General features: G+C 39.3%; 1 protein-coding gene across 1 annotated transcript in view; it reads right to left on the bottom strand.

Moving 5' to 3' along the window:
* clstn2a (calsyntenin 2a) overlaps positions 1-16544 on the bottom strand; it is a 376557-nt gene that overhangs the window by 32764 nt on the left and 327249 nt on the right. The window contains exon 10 of the mRNA XM_061919775.1: positions 12197-12359. Within this exon, the coding sequence (XP_061775759.1) occupies positions 12197-12359 (163 nt within the window). The remainder of the gene's footprint in view (positions 1-12196; positions 12360-16544) is intronic.

Raw genomic sequence — 16544 nt, 5'->3', positions numbered from 1 at the left:
TGTGTGGAAAGCTGGCGCCCTGACCTCCGAGCTAAAAGCACAGCCAATCCGCCGGGGTCACTATTCCTGAAGTCGACTGGCCTCTCTCTGTTGTACTCGCACAGACGTGCCTGCTTCTGTCGCCAAGGAGGTGTGTTGATGTACAAAATCATGTTTCGGAATGGTCAGAACTTTTGCAGTGTTGTTGTTCTGCTGAGTCTGATCATTTGATGTTTCAAAGCATTTTTCAGGGCAGAAGAGGAGGGGTTGTGGGTGATGTTTGGGGGGTAAGGGTGTTAAGGTTTGGGGTAGAGATGTCCGATAATGGCTTTTTTTTTCTCAATATTGTCCAACTCCATCCATCCATCCATTTTCTAACGCTTAATCCCTTTTGGGGTCGCGGGGGGCGCTGGCGCCTATCTCAGCTACAATTGGGCGGAAGGCGGGATACACCCTGGACAAGTCGCCACCTCATCGCAGTATTGTCCAACTCTTAGTTACCAATTCCGAAAATTAAAGATTTTGGAACAACATATGCTGCCATCTAAGCGCCGTCTTGTTCATGGACGCCCCTGCTTATTTCAGCAAGACAATGCCAAGCCACATTCAGCAGGTGTTACAACAGCGTGGCTTCGTAAAAAAAGAGTGCGGGTACTTTCCTGGCCCGCCTGCAGTCCAGACCTGTCTCCCATGGAAAATGTGTGGCGCATTATCCATCCATCCATCCGTCCATTTTCGACCGCTTATTCCCTTTCGGGGTCGCGGGGGGTGCTGGCGCCTATCTCAGCGACAATCGGGCGAAAGGCGGGGTACACCCTGGACAAGTCGCCACCTCATCACAGGGCCAACACAGATAGACAGACAACATTCACACTCACATTCAAACACTAGGGCCAATTTAGTGTTGCCAATCAACCTATCCCCAGGTGCATGTCTTTGGAAGTGGGAGGAAGCCGGAGTACCCGGAGGGAACCCACGCATTCACGGGGAGAACATGCAAACTCCACACAGAAAGTTCCCTGAAGCGTAAAATACGACAGACTGTTGAACGACTGAAGCTCTACATAAAACAAGAATGGGAAAGAACTCCACTTTCAAAGCTTCAACAATTAGTTTCCTCACTTCCCAAACGTTTATTGAGATTTGTTAAAAGAAAAGGTGATGTAACACAGTGGTGAACATGCCCTTTCCCAACTACTTTGGCACGTGTTGCAGCCATAAAATTCTAAGTTAATTATAATTTATCAGTTTGAACATCAAATATCTTGTCTTTGTAGTGCATTCAACTGAATATGGGTTGAAAATGATTAGCAAATCATTGTCTTCTGTTTTTATTTACATCTAACACAATTTCCCAACTCATATGGAAACGGGGTTTGTAGCATAGTTGAAGACTTCCAATCATTAGAAAACATGACTGCACATCATAATGGCAGCTACACTTTCCATCCTAAAGATCTAAAAAAAAAAAGATTTGGGAATGTCCGGATTGAAAAGCTTAACAGGCCTTAGTTTGTCCAGGTCTGACCTAGACAATGATCATGCACGGACTTCAGTCTTTTGGTGATTTCTGAGTCCCCGCACGCTGATCGAAACAATTGTGATGCACCCGACAAGCTGTGTTGTATTCATGGAGTAGTGATCACATCTATCTGACACCACAGGCTGCCTACATCTGGGACGTGGTATCAGGAATGTGGAGCACAAGTTTGACAGATGCTTGTCCTGGAACCTTCTCAAACTGTCAGCGCGGAAATCCGTTTTTTTTTTCATCGCCGATAAACGCAAACACAAACAGGCGACAACGTGCTTGTCACTTCCAACACGGATTCATGTCGCCCCCCCCTGGACTCGTGTTCATTTCCTGGTATTCTTCAAGTATTCATGTCATGTTTGTCTGCTAAACCTTTTCATGTTCTTGCAGCACTTCTTCAGCAATCCCTTGTCAGCAACTCTGTGCTAAGAAATGTCCTTATTCCGTTCTTTCTAAAATGAAAGCTCGACTCGCTCCCTGCGTGAGGACGCAGTGTTAAGGTTCCGTATTTTCTGGACCATAGGGCGCACCCGATTAAAAGGCACACTGCCGATGAATGGTCTATTTTCTATCTTATTTCATTTATAAGGCACAGCGGATTGCCGCATTAAAGGAGTCATATTGTATACTCTAGCCTTTAAATAAACCCCTTTTTAGACCAGTTGATCTGCCATCACGTTCCCTTTCTCCTCTGCCCCCCTCTCCCTTCTCCCTTGTGGAGGGGGGAGACTCACTATTATGTTAGATCCACTATGGACTGGACTCTCACTATTATGTTGGATCCACTATGGATTGGACTCTCACACTATTATGTTAGATCCACTATGGACTGGACTCTCACTATAATGTTAGATCCACTATGGACTGGACTCTCACACTATTATGTTAGATCCACTATGGACTGGACTCTCACTATTATGTTGGATCCACTATGGACTGGACTCTCACTATGTTAGATCCACTACGGACTGGACTCTCACACTATTATGTTAGATCCACTATGGACTGGACTCTCACTATTATGTTAGATCCACTATGGACTGGACTCTCACTATTATGTTAGATCCACTATGGACTGGACTCACTATTATGTTAGATCCACTATGGACTGGACTCTCACTATTATGTTGGATACACTATGGACTGGACTCTCACTATTATGTCGGATCCACTATGGACTGGACTCTCACTATTATGTCAGATCCACTATGGATAGGACTCTCACTATTATGTTAGCTCCACTATGGGCTGGACTCTCACTTTTATGTTAAATCCACTATGGACTGGACTCTCACTATTATGTTAGATCCACTATGGACTGGACTCTTACTATTATGTTAGATCCACTATGGACTGGACTCTCACACTATTATGTTAGATCCACTATGGACTTGACTCTCCCTATTATGTTAAATCCACTATGGACTGGACTCTTACTATTTTGTTAGATCCACTATGGACTGGACTCTCACTATTATGTTAGATCCACTATGGACTGGACTCTCAGTATTATGTTAGATCCACTATGGACTGGACTCTCACACTATTATGTTAGATCCACTATGGACTGGACTCTCAAACACTATTATGTTAGATCTACTATGGACTGGACTCTCACTATTATGTTAAATCCACTATGGACTGGACTCTTACTATTATGTTAGATCCACTAGGGACTGGAGTCTTACTATTATGTTAGATCCACTATGGACAGGATCTCAGTATTATGTTAGATCCACTATGGACTGGACTCTCACAAACTATTATGTTAGATCCACTATGGACTGGACTCTCACACACTATTATGTTAAATCCACTATGGACTGGACTCTCACACTATTATGTTACATCCGCTATGGACTGGACTCTTACTATTATTTTAAATCCACTATGGACTGGACTCTCACACTATTATGTTAGATCCACTATGGACTGGACTCTCTCACTATTATGTTAGATCCACTATGGACTGGACTCTCACTATTATGTTAGATCCACTATGGACTGGACTCTCACTATCATGTTAGATACACTATGAACTGAACTCTCACTATTATGTTAGATCCACTATGAACTGGACTCACACTATTATGTTAGATCCACTATGGACTGGACTCTCACACTATTATGTTAAATCCACTATGGACTGGACTCTTACTATTAAGTTAAATCCACTATGGACTGGACTCTCACTATTATGTTAGATCCACTATGGACTGGACTCTCACACTATTATGTTAGATCCACTATGGACTGGACTCTCACATTATTATGTTAGATCCACTATGGACTGGACTCTCACTATTATGTTAGATCCACTATGGACTAGACTCTCACTATTATGTTAGATCCACTATGGACTGGACTCACACTATTATGTTAGATCCACTATGGACTGGACTCTCACATTATTATGTTAGATCCACTATGGACTGGACTCTCACTATTATGTTAGATCCATTATGGACTGGACTGTCACACTATTATGTTAGATCCACTATGGACTGGTTTTTCATAGTCATTCACATCGACGTCCCACTGGGTTAAGTTTTTCCTTGCACTTATGTGGGCTCTATCGTCGTCGTGGCAGCCCTTTGAGACACTTGTGATTTATTAATAATAATATATTATTATTATTTTCTAAATGTAAAATACTTCCTTGTGGTCTACATAACATGTGATGGTGGTTCTTTGCTCAAAATATTGCATAGATGATGTTTTACAAATCATCTTCAAGTTGCTTTCTGACAGTCTTTCAGGATGCGCCGTTTTGTGGGCGGTCTTATCTACGTGCCTCCACCTTGACAGCGTCTTCTCCCCGACATCTTTCTCTTAGCGGTGTAGCGTGCAAGGACGGGAGCGGAAGAAGTGTCAAAAGATGGCGCTAACTGTTTTAATGACCACAAATATTATTTTGTTGTAATTTAATGATTTTTGATTCATTAGTACTGCAATACAATACAAGCATACACCACACACTTCATTATTGTAATGCTGATTGTTAGTCTAAAAAAGGGGGCGGGGTCTTGAAACGAGAGACTTAAAGGACAAGGCAGCAGAGACGCCACCATGACCAACAGGAACGTTGCAATAAAGCGGAGGATGAAAGGAATTTCAAAACGATATGCAAAGTGTCATCAGGAAAGGAGGCTTTTTGGAGGTAGGGAGAAGGCTGCGAGAAGCGCCATTTAGGCATCAAAACAAGTCTTTTATGACGCCACCTCACTGTAATTTGATAACTTCCACCTTGTACTCCCATTTCCTGTTTGCTCATGCCTCAACATATCAAAAGAAATGCTTGCAGCCCCCAAGGCAGACATCTTAATCTCTATTTAGGTTTCTCTCCTACGAGTGTGTGTGTGTGTGTGTGTGTGTGTGTTCTTGTATTTGTACCCTTCTTGAGACACCAACAAGGAAAAGTACCTTCCATATGACGACATAAGTAAAAACCGTTAAATCTAACAGAGAGCCAAATACTAGAGTCTGTGAACATTGCTCCAAAGTCAGGATTTTTGGTTGATTTAACGTGCGTACAAAAGTAAACATTGACAGGTTCAAAGAAAAAACAAGACGGCAGCTAAAGAAGCTTTTCCTATTCCTTCCCGAAAAAAAAAAAACGCCAAGTGAACAGCTGACTTTCGTCATAATTTTGCCAAGTAAAATTCCGATTATTATCATAATATTGCCAAAATGTCAAGTTTTTCTTGTAAAATTTCGACTTGTGTTGAGTAGAATTCTGACTATGCTACTAAGACTATAGTGGCCATTAACTGTTAGCTACTGCAGGTGGGTTTCCCAAAGTGGGGCACAGGGGCCATTTGTGGTCCCTGACTCCTTTGTCATCGGCCCTAAGCACATTACAAAAAAACTAAAAAATTAAGGTGTCATTTGCCCCCCTGCTGGTGACATATATAAAAATGAGGGTGGTCCCAAAACGGACAGATTTGTCAAACTGACTGTGTCGGTTTTAGAAGTGCTCCCCTTCTGGTCAACATATGAAATAACAAGTGTGTGTAAGAAATTGAAGCGCTCCCCCTCTGGCCAAAATTAATTAAAAAAAAAAATATATATATATGTATAGAGAGACATACTTTAATAACGAAGTAATGAAGATTAAAAACCTATTACAAACAGAAAATTTAAAAAAAAATTAAAATGAACTAAAAGCAGTCTTTTTCTCATAATGTTCACATTTTTTAATCATAAAATTGGGAACGATTTGTCATATTATTTCTGTTTCTGTAATGCAATATTTTGTATTAAATATATCACTTTTGTAATGTAAAAAGTATTACTTTTTAATGCAAAATGGTGACATTTGTCAGGTAAAATTCTGACTTGTATCACAACATTGCCAATTTTTTTGTTGTTCTTGTAATATTGTGAAACATTTTTTGAGTAAAATTATGATTTTTGTCATAATTTTGCCAAGTAAAATTCAGATTATTGTTATAATTGTGGAGGGAGATGTGGCCAGCGCTGCCAGCAGGAGCAAAGGTCACCGCCTCTGTCCAAGGTGCTGAGGACAGAGCACCATCAGACGGGGGGGCGTGGCGGTTCTGTTGGGGAAACACAGCTGGCAGGTGGTTATATTTCACAGGTGGTACGTGGTAATCTAATCATATGTTGTCTTTAACAGTAAGCGACCGGGAGCAAGAGGGGAGAGAGGATACGAACGTGACTAAAAAGTTATGTTCTGCGGGAGAAATATTTTGGACATTTTAAAGTTTTTTTTTTTCATAAAATTGTGACTTTTGTGGAGATAAATCATGACTTTCCATAAAACTGCCACAATTTTAAGCTTTTCTTGTAAAATTGCGACTGTTATTGCTTAAAATTCCAACTTTTATCATAATATTTCACAAATGTTCAGTTTTTCTTGTAAAATGTTAACTTGTGTTGAGTAAAATGATGACTTTTATTATAATACTGCCAACATTCTAAGTTTTTCTTGTGAAATTGTGACCTTTTTCTTGTGAAATTCCGAATGATTTTTCACAACAAGCTTTTTCATATTTGCATAGTATGTATTTATTATTCATGTTGTAAATACACATCTTTATATATCTAGAAAGGCTGGTCCCGAAAAGGAGGGATTTTTCAAATTCACTGTGTGTCGCTTTTAAAAGTGCTCCCCCTGATGTCAACATATGAAATAACATGTGTGTGAAAGAAATTAAAATGTACCCCCTTTGGCCAAAATTAATTTAAAAAAAATTACAAATACATATTTGTATAGAGAAATACTGTGAAGTGAAGTGACTTATATTTATATATAAACTGTAATAACAAAGTAAATAAGGAAGATTAAAAAACTAATTACAAACAAAAGATTCCCCCCAAAATTAAGTAACTAAAAGGAGTCTTTTTCTCGCAATGTGTCAACTTTTTAATACAAAATTGAGAACAAGACTGTTTCTGTAATATTTTCTCGTAAAATGATTACTTTTTAATGCAAAATGGTGACATTTGTCATAAAAAATTCTGACTTTTATGACATTATTGCCAATTGTTTTGTTGTTCTTGTAAAAAAAGTGAGTAAAATTATGACTTCTTTTTTTTTTTACAATTCTGCCAAGTAAAATTCCGATTATTATTATACTGTTGCCAACATTTTTGAGTTTTCTTTTAAAATTGAGACTTTTGTCAAGTTTTCATTAAATTGCCAACATTTTGAGCTTTTATTGTAAAGTTGTAAAAATTCCAACTTTTATCATAATATTGCACAAATTTTCAGTTTTTCTTCTAAACTTTTGACTTGCGTCAAGTAAAATTATGACTTTTATTATAATACTGCCAAAATTCAAAGTTATTCTTGTGAAATTGTGACCTTTTTATTGTGAAATTCCAACTCATTTTTCACAACAAGCTTTTTTATATTTGCATATTATGTATGTATTATTCATGTTGTAAATACACATCTTTATATATCAAGAAAGGCTGGTCCTAAAGAGGGAGGCATTTTTTCTCAGGTCTCAAGGTAAAGAATACAAAAGTGTGCGTGTGTGAGTGTGTGTGTGTGCGTAATCTTCAACACTGCTTGCTGCTGCAGGATCTCAATGTTTGCCATGGGGTGTCGTCATTTTCTCGGCTCTTCCTTTTGGCTTGTGAAAAAGAGACTTTATTGTTTAGAATCCTTTAAACTTCTTCCATCGCAGTCTGAAGTCGACTACTTAGCATTAGAATGTTGCTAGAGTTGTACGGTATACCGGTACTAGTATAGTACCGCGATACTAATGAATCATATTCAGTACTATACTGCCTCTAAAAAGTACCGTTCCCGCCACTGTCTTCACCACGTCCTGTCATTGCTGGTTTTACGAGCATGGGAGCATGTTCGGCAGCGCACGATCACAGAGTACTTAAAAGCAGACACAGTGTGTAGACAGAAAAAGGGGAACGGAGGCATTTTGGCTTAAAAAATGTAAAGATAAAGGTGAAGTTATAACACTGAAACATCCTCAGCAAGAGCTGCTTTAAGACATGGCTAACTAGCTAGCTAACCATCTGCGGTGTTTTAGCTACTTCTAAATCACTAATCCTCGCCTCTATAGTGACAAATAAAGCAAATTTCTTACAAGTTACATTATCACTGGAGGACGAGGAATAGCTAATTATGCTTCACTACACACCATAGCTCACAAAGTAAACAAATGCCATAGGTGGATATACACCTGACATTCACTGTCAACAACTGCGTGTATATATATATATATCTATATATATATATATATATATATATATATATATATATATACATATATATATATATATAATGTATATATATGTATATATATATATATATCAACAACTGCATATATATATATATATAAATGTATATACACAGACACACACACACGTATACAAATACGTATATATATATGTATATATATATACATATATACACGTATATATACTGTACATATATATACACTATATATATATATATATATATATATATATATATATATAAAATTGTATTTATTTATTTATTTTTCGCACAATAATTGACTGAAAAAGCGCAACATTTTCCACTGTGGCGCGTGCGCGTTACAAAATGGATTAGAAAGGACAGATGTTAAAAAATAATAATCCAATGAATTATTAATGAATTAATTATCCATCCATTTTCTACCGTTTATTCCCTTTTGGGTAGCGGGGGTCGCTGGTGCCTATTTCATCTACAATCGGGCGGTAGGCGGGGTACACCCTTATTTATTTTTATTTTTTAACTTGGGACTTCCCGCGGGTCGGATTTTGGACGCTGGGCCGCAGTTTGGGGAACTCTCTTCTACATTCCACTGGAACATATAACATTTTGGTGTTGTTTACTTGAGTCATATTGCAGTCTACACGTATCTCTTATGTGTGACTGCCATCTACTGGTCACACTTATCATTAAACCACGTACTAATTAAAATAGCTTCGAGGTGGGTAAGCATAACCAAACTTATTCCTTACATTAGACACACCGGGTTATAAGGCGCACTGTTGAGTTTTAACGGAAAAATAAAGGATTTTAAGTACGCCATATAGTCCGGAAAGTACGGCAAACATTTTTGGGTTGTTCAGTAAAACTTACAAACGTTGTTTGTAAAAATGAATAAAAAAATGTATACGAGTAGGCACGCTATGGAAGGCTTAAAGACAAAACAGGAATTCCATTGCGCGCGCGCGCACACACACGCACGCACGCACGCACGCACGCACGCACGCACACACACACACACACACACACACACACACACACACACACACACACACACACACAATCTTCTTGTATTTGTTACCTTCTTGAAACCTCCAAAAAAGGCCTACCTCTAGTATTGTAATAAAAGTCGTAATTTTACTCAACGCAAGTCAAAATTTTACAAGAAAAGCTTAAAATTCCTTCAATTATCTGAAGAGTCATCATTTTACCCAACAAAAGTCGCAATTTTAAAATAAAATTTTAAAATGTTGGCAATATTATAATAGTCGAAATTTTACATAACAAAACTATGAGAAGTCACTAACAAAAAATAGGCAATATTGGAATAAAAGTCAGAATTGTATATGACAAATGTTACCATTTCGCGTTAAAAAGTAATTGTAGAGAGGCGGAGCCATCGAACGAGCGGCAGGGCAGGGCACGCTGGAGCCCTGCACAAAATGGCGGAGAATGCGGCGGAGCGGAGAGGCGGGGCATGCTGGGAGCGACGCAGCAATCTGATTCAGGTGTGTGGATCGCGCACCGGCACGCGATTGACTTATCTCTTCACACTGTATAAAAGGGGAGAAGGAGCAGAGATCGGGGCAGAAGGAGAGTCCGCAGCAGATGAAGAGCAAGAGCGCCAAAGAGCACACGAGAGACAGAGACACGGCCGGCTGAAAAGCGACACCACCGGAATTGAAGTTGATTGAAAGAATAAACAAGAGTCAAACCTGCTCAAGCATGTCTTTCCTGGGTGGTCCATTGAACCCGCACGACGACAGCAAGCGACTGTCACAGTAATAATTCCACATCAGAAAGTAATAATTTTACGATAGATAGGGAAGTACTTCTTTAGCTGTCGTCTGGTTTTATCATACGTTACTACCTTTGCACCTGTCATTGTTTACTTTTGTATGCACGTGAAATCAATCGAATATCCTGACTTCGGAGCAATGTTCACAAACTTTAGAATTTGGCTCTCTATCAGATGCAATGGTTTTTCCGTACTGGGACCATGATTTATGTCCTAACTTGTTCACTAGTCCTTGTATGAAAGCTACTTTTCCTTGTTGGTGTCTAAAGAAGGGTAGAAACAAAAAAAATCCTGACTTTGGAGCAATGTTCACGGACTCTAGTATTTGGCTGTCTATTAGAAGCAATGGTTTTTCCGTATTGGGACAATGATTTATGTCCTAAGTTGTTCACTAGTCCTTGTATGAAAGCTACTTTTCCTTGTTGGTGTCTAAAGAAGGGTAGAAACAAAAAAAAATCCTGACTTTGGAGCAATGTTCACGGACTCTAGTATTTGGCTCTCTATTAAATGCAATGGTTTTTCCGAATTGGGACCATGATTTCGGTCCTAACTTGTTCACTGGTCCTTGTATGGAAGCTACTTTTCCTTGTTGGTGTCTCAAAAAGGGTAGAAACAAAAAAATCCGGACTTTGGAGCAATGTTCACAGACTCTAGTATTTGACTCTTTATTAGATGCAAAGGTTTTTCCGTATTGGGACCATGATTTCGGTCCTAACTTGTTCACTGGTCCTTGTATGGAAGCTACTTTTCCTTGTTGGTGTCTCAAGAAGGGTAGAACAAAAAAAATCCTGACTTTGGAGCAATGTTCACGGACTCTAGTATTTGGCTCTCTATTAAATGCAATGGTTTTTCCGTATTGGGACCATGATTTCGGTCCTAACTTGTTCACTGGTCCTTGTATGGAAGCTACTTTTCCTTGGTGGTGTCTCAAGAAGGGTAGAAACAAAAAAATCCTGACTTTGGAGCAATGTTCACGGACTGTAGTATTAGACTCTTTATTAGATGCAATGTTTTTTCCGTATAGGGACCATGATTTCAGTCCTAACTTGTTCACTGGTCCTTGTATGGAAAAGCTATTTTTCCTTGTTGGTGTCTCAAGAAGGGCAGAAAAAAAAAACCCTGACTTTGGAGCAATGTTCACGGACTTTAGTATTTGGCTCTCCATTAAATGCAATGGTTTTTCTGTATTGGGACCATGATTTATGTCCTAACTTGTTCACTGGTCCTTGTATGAAAGCTACTTTTCCTTGTTGGTGTCTCAAGAAGGGTAGAAACAAAAAAAATCCTGACTTTGGGGCAATGTTCACGGACTCTAGTATTTGGCTCTCCATTAAATGCAATGGTTTTTCTGTATTGGGACCATGATTTCAGTCCTAACTTGTTCACTGGTCCTTGTATGAAAGCTACTTTTCCTTGTTAGTGTCTCAAGAAGGGTAGAAACAAAAAAAATCCTGACTTTGGAGCAATGTTCACGGACTCTAGTATTTGGCTCTCTATTAAATGCAATGGTTTTTCCGTATTGGGACCATGATTTCGGTCCTAACTTGTTCACTAGTCCTTTTATGAAAGCTACTTTTCCTTGTTGGTGTCTCAAGAAGGGTAGAAACAAAAAAATCCCGACTTTGGAGCAATGTTCACAGACTGTAGTATTAGACTCTTTATTAGATGCAATGGTTTTTCCGTATAGGGACCATGATTTCAGTCCTAACTTGTTCACTGGTCCTTGTATGGAAGCTACTTTTCCTTGTTGGTGTCTCAAGTATGGTAAAAATAAAAAAAATCCTGACTTTGGAGCAATGTTCACGGACTCTAGTATCTGGCTCTCTATTAGATGCAATGGTTTTTCCGTATTGGGACCGTGATTTATGTCCTCATACGAAAGCTACTTTTCCTTGTTGGTGTCTCAAGAAGGGTAGAAACAAAAAAAATCCTGACTTTGGAGCAATGTTCACGGACTCCAGTATTTGGCTCTCTATTAGATGCAATGGTTTTTCTGTATTGGGACCATGATTTATGTCCTCATATGGAAGCTACTTTTCCTTGTTGGTGTCTCAAGAAGGGTAGAAATACAAGGACACACACACACACACACACACACACACACACACACACACACACACACACACACACACACACACACACACACACACACACACACACACACACACACACTAACCTTGCCAACAAGCGCCCACTGTGAGCTGCGAGTCGATCTTTGAGGCGTGGAAGGGCCAGTCGTCCGTCACCAGGTAGGGTTCATAGGTCACACCGTCCACAAAGAGCGTGACGGCAGGAAACTCCACATTGATGACGTAATAGTGCCACTCTTTGTCACAGATCTGCAGAAGAAGAAAGAGAGTCAGTCACTAGGCAACAAGGCTTTTTTTGCACGCGGCCATGAATTAGGACGTCGGGAGGGAAGAACCGCTGGCAAAGACTCTTGTCTCCTTTAGGAAGCAAGGATACAGTTTTTGTTGCAGAGATGTTACTGCTGCAGCGCATATGTAACACCTTCTGAGCCACAAGACTTGAAGGTCTAGGTCAGGGGTCGGCAACTCAAAACGTTGAAAGAGCCATAATGGACCAGAAATATAAAAACAAATCGGATTGGAGCTGCAAAAAAGAAAAGCCTTATGTAAATCTTACAAACTCCGTTGCCATATGAGTTGGGAAGTTGTGTTAGATGTAAATAAAAACGGAATACAATGATTTGCAAATCCTTTTCAACCCATATTCAGTTGAATATGCTACAAAGACAACATATTTGATGTTCAAACTGATAAATAGTAATTAACTTAGAATTTCATGGCTGCAACACGTGCCGAAGTAGTTGGGAAAGGGCATGTTCACCACTGTGTTACATCACCTTTTCTTTTAACAACACTCAATAAACATTTGAGAACTGAGGAAACTAATTGTTGAACCTTTGAAAGTGGAATTCTTTCCCATTCTTGTTTTATGTAGAGCTTCAGTCGTTCAACAGTCCGGGGTCTCCGCCGTCGTATTTTACGCTTCATAATGCGCCACACATTTTCCATGGGAGACAGGTCTGGACTGCAGGCGGGCCAGGAAAGTACCCGCACTCTTTTTTTTACGAAACCACGCTGTTGTAACACGTGGCTTGGCATTGTCTTGCTGAAATAAGCAGGGGCGTCCATGAAAAAGACGGCGCTTAGATGGCAGCATATGTTGTTCCAAAACCTGTATGTACCTTTCAGCATTAATGGTGCCTTCAAAGGGTTGAAAATGATTTGTAAATCATTGTATTCCATTTATATTTACATCTAACACAATTTCCCAACTCATATAGAAACAGGGTTTGTATTATGAAGGCAACACAGGATGTCTTTATATTAGCCTACAATCAAAATGACTAAGTAAAGCTTTGTTGATAGAAATGCTGAAATAGATAGATGGATAGTACTTTATTGATTTCTTCACGAGAGATCCCACAGGAAAATTAAAAAGTGATATTTATTCCAGACATTGTTGCAACTTGTGTTGTACCAAAATGTCTTTTGGTACTTTCGGTACTTTTTGGTCACATGCTTGCTCTCTTACAGAAACAACATTAAAACACAAATGTGATTTTTTTCCACCATCTTTTCCATTTTCATAGATTTTTGAAAAAGCTCCAGGGAGCCACTGGGGCGGCGCTCAAGAGCGTGTGGCTCTGGAGCCGCGGGTTGCCGACCCCTAGTCCAGGTGCAGTAAAAAGTTCAAATCCATTCGTACTGTATGAGTGTCAAGGCGTGGACTATGGTTGGGTTTGTTTTCCCGTGGTCAAAGCGATTGGACCGGACACGACATGAAGGTAATGACATATTTTAATTTTACTATAAACAGGAAAAAACAAAAGGCGCACTCAGCGGAGGTTCAAAACTTGGCTATGAAAACAAAAACTTGCACTAAGGCAAAACTATGGACATAAAACCAAAACTTGCACTATGGCATGAATAACGAAAAAACTTACTTGGAACGAGAAAAGAACATGGATCATCGGCATGGATAACAAGGGTGTTTCGAGGGCGACTGCCTGGCAACTACAGGCTTAAATAGGTGCAGTGATGACAGGTGCGTGAGTCCAGACAAATCAGGTGCGTGAGTCATGAACACATAGCAGGTGAAAACTGATGGGTTGGCATGGTGACAAAACAAACAAGAGTGCCCTATGAATCCAAAACAAAACAGAATGTGACCACAAAATATGACAATGAGCGCCAGACTTCAAGGGGAACTGCAATTTTTTCTTTTTTTTGTTTTAACTATTGTTCACAGTCATTATGTAAAACATGACGAAAGGGACAAGCAGTAGAAAATGGATGACGACATGGATTTAAAAAAAAACGTATTCTAAATATTAAATAAATGCAATCAAAAGTCTGCTTATGGGAGCCCTTAAAAACATCCCAACACCTCCATTAAAGTTGTATATACATAATGTAAGTATGTATGTCATTAGTAACATTTATAATAACTTTTACCTATTTTAAAAAACACATCACTATGTTTACTTTTTTTCATATTTGTATACATTATCTCTGATTATTACTCACTGCAGACGTTGTGAGAGCCAACAAACATATCAAAACATCACTTACTGTACAATGTCTGCTGTCATTGGGATGCTGACTGCGAGGATGTTCATATATTACCTTTTAGATTAAAAATTTCTCATAATTCTTAGAAATGGGGTGTTACTTCCAGGACCTAAACGGCTGTCAAAGTGTACCAACTTGTCGGAATACCTACTCAGTCATCTACTGTCCAGACGAGAGGCATGATTTATGATCTAGAGCAATTATTTTGACTCGGAGGGTCAAATTTAGAGACAAAAATGTATCTGGGGGCCAGTATATCTACCTATCTATGTATGTATACACAAAGTCTGATGTACAGTATGTGTGCTTGGGTCCTATTTTTAAGAACACTAATACAAAACCTCACAATAATGTCTGATTAAATGCTAAAAACATTATGACAGACCGCCTTGAAACACGGAATGGAGTTCTAAATTTGTTTTACTGAATGAGACACCCAGAATATACATGAAAGCAAAAAAAGTGTGATCTACAATATTGACTATGAACAATAAAACATTGAATATTGACCAAAAAAAATCTCCTTCCACGTCCATCCCTGACACCCACATTTCAGGCTCTGGAAACACTCTGTGGAAACACTCCCCACCCACAATGAGCTGCTGTGACTAATTAGATGACTATAGTAAGTAATTAGATGACCATAGTAACTAATTAGATGACCTTATTAACTAGTGAATCATGCAGATTCGAAGCATTGAAATACTTTGTATAGTTGAAGACAATGTCATTAGAAAACATGACTGCACATCATAATGGCAGCTACACTTTCCATCTTAAAGATATAAAAAAGTTATTTGGAAATGTCCGGCGGGCCAGATTGAAAAGCTTAACGGGCCGCATGTGGCCCCCGGGTCTTATGATCGATAGGTTACGAGTCCAAACCCCGGCCGAGTCCTATCAAAGACTATAAAAATGGGAGCCATTACCTCGCTGCTTGGCACTCAGCATCAAGGGTTGGAATTGGGGGTTAAATCACCAAAAAATGATTCCCGGGCGCGGCACCGCTGCTGCTCACTGCTCTCCTCACCTCCCAGAGGGGTGAACAAGGGGATGGGTCAAATGCAGAGGACAAATTACACCACACCTGGTGTGTGTGTGTGTGTGTGTGTGTGTGTGTGACAATCATTGGTAGTTTAACTTTCTTAATTTGCCCAGGTCTAATTGGCCCTAGTGTGTGAATGTGAGTGTGAATGTTGTCTGTCTATCTGTGTTGGCCCTGTGATGAGGTGGCGACTTGTCCAGGGTGTACCCCGCCTTCCGCCCGATTGTAGCTGAGATAGGCGCCAGCGCCCCCCGCGACCCCAAAAAGGGAATAAGCGGTAGAAAATGGATGGATGATCTAGAGTAAATTGACAGGGAGCAGGGAAGCGAGGAAGCAGCAGACTGCTTAATGATGTAAACATAGGCACACAGGAAGTGACTATGTCGTCGCTATAAATAGTCTGTCTGCGTTAGCACTTATAATAACAATATCACGAATACTTGGTAATATTCAAGTCACCAAATGGAGTTTTGTTGCCGCTTTTTGAATGGTTAATCGGATTTTTTGGGCGGAATAATGGAGCTCCCCTTGGACTTTTATTTACGTTTATTTAATATTTGTAATTTTGAAAAATCAATTTTTTTTTAAACTTTTTTTCTTTTAGTCATTTATTTAAATTTCAATCTTCATTTTCCATTTCTATTTGTATTTATTTTTCTATTTTTATGGGGGGAGGGGGAAAAAGTGTCTGTTTTCTCAGACCTGTGTTATTATAATAATCATAATAACTTTTATTTCCCCATCAAATGAATAAATAAGTATTATGTATATAAAAAAAAATCCATCCGTTCATAAAGATGGTGAACAATAGGCAGAATTCCCCCCCAAAAAGTGGCATTTCCCCTTTAATGCGCCGCATGGCAGGCTGCCATATTGCA

The sequence above is a fragment of the Nerophis ophidion genome, linkage group LG14 (genome assembly GCF_033978795.1).
Source record: "Nerophis ophidion isolate RoL-2023_Sa linkage group LG14, RoL_Noph_v1.0, whole genome shotgun sequence".
In the NCBI taxonomy this organism is placed as follows: domain Eukaryota; kingdom Metazoa; phylum Chordata; class Actinopteri; order Syngnathiformes; family Syngnathidae; genus Nerophis; species Nerophis ophidion.
The sequence above is the reverse complement of the archived record's forward strand: the minus strand, read 5'-3'. Positions and strand labels throughout refer to the sequence as shown.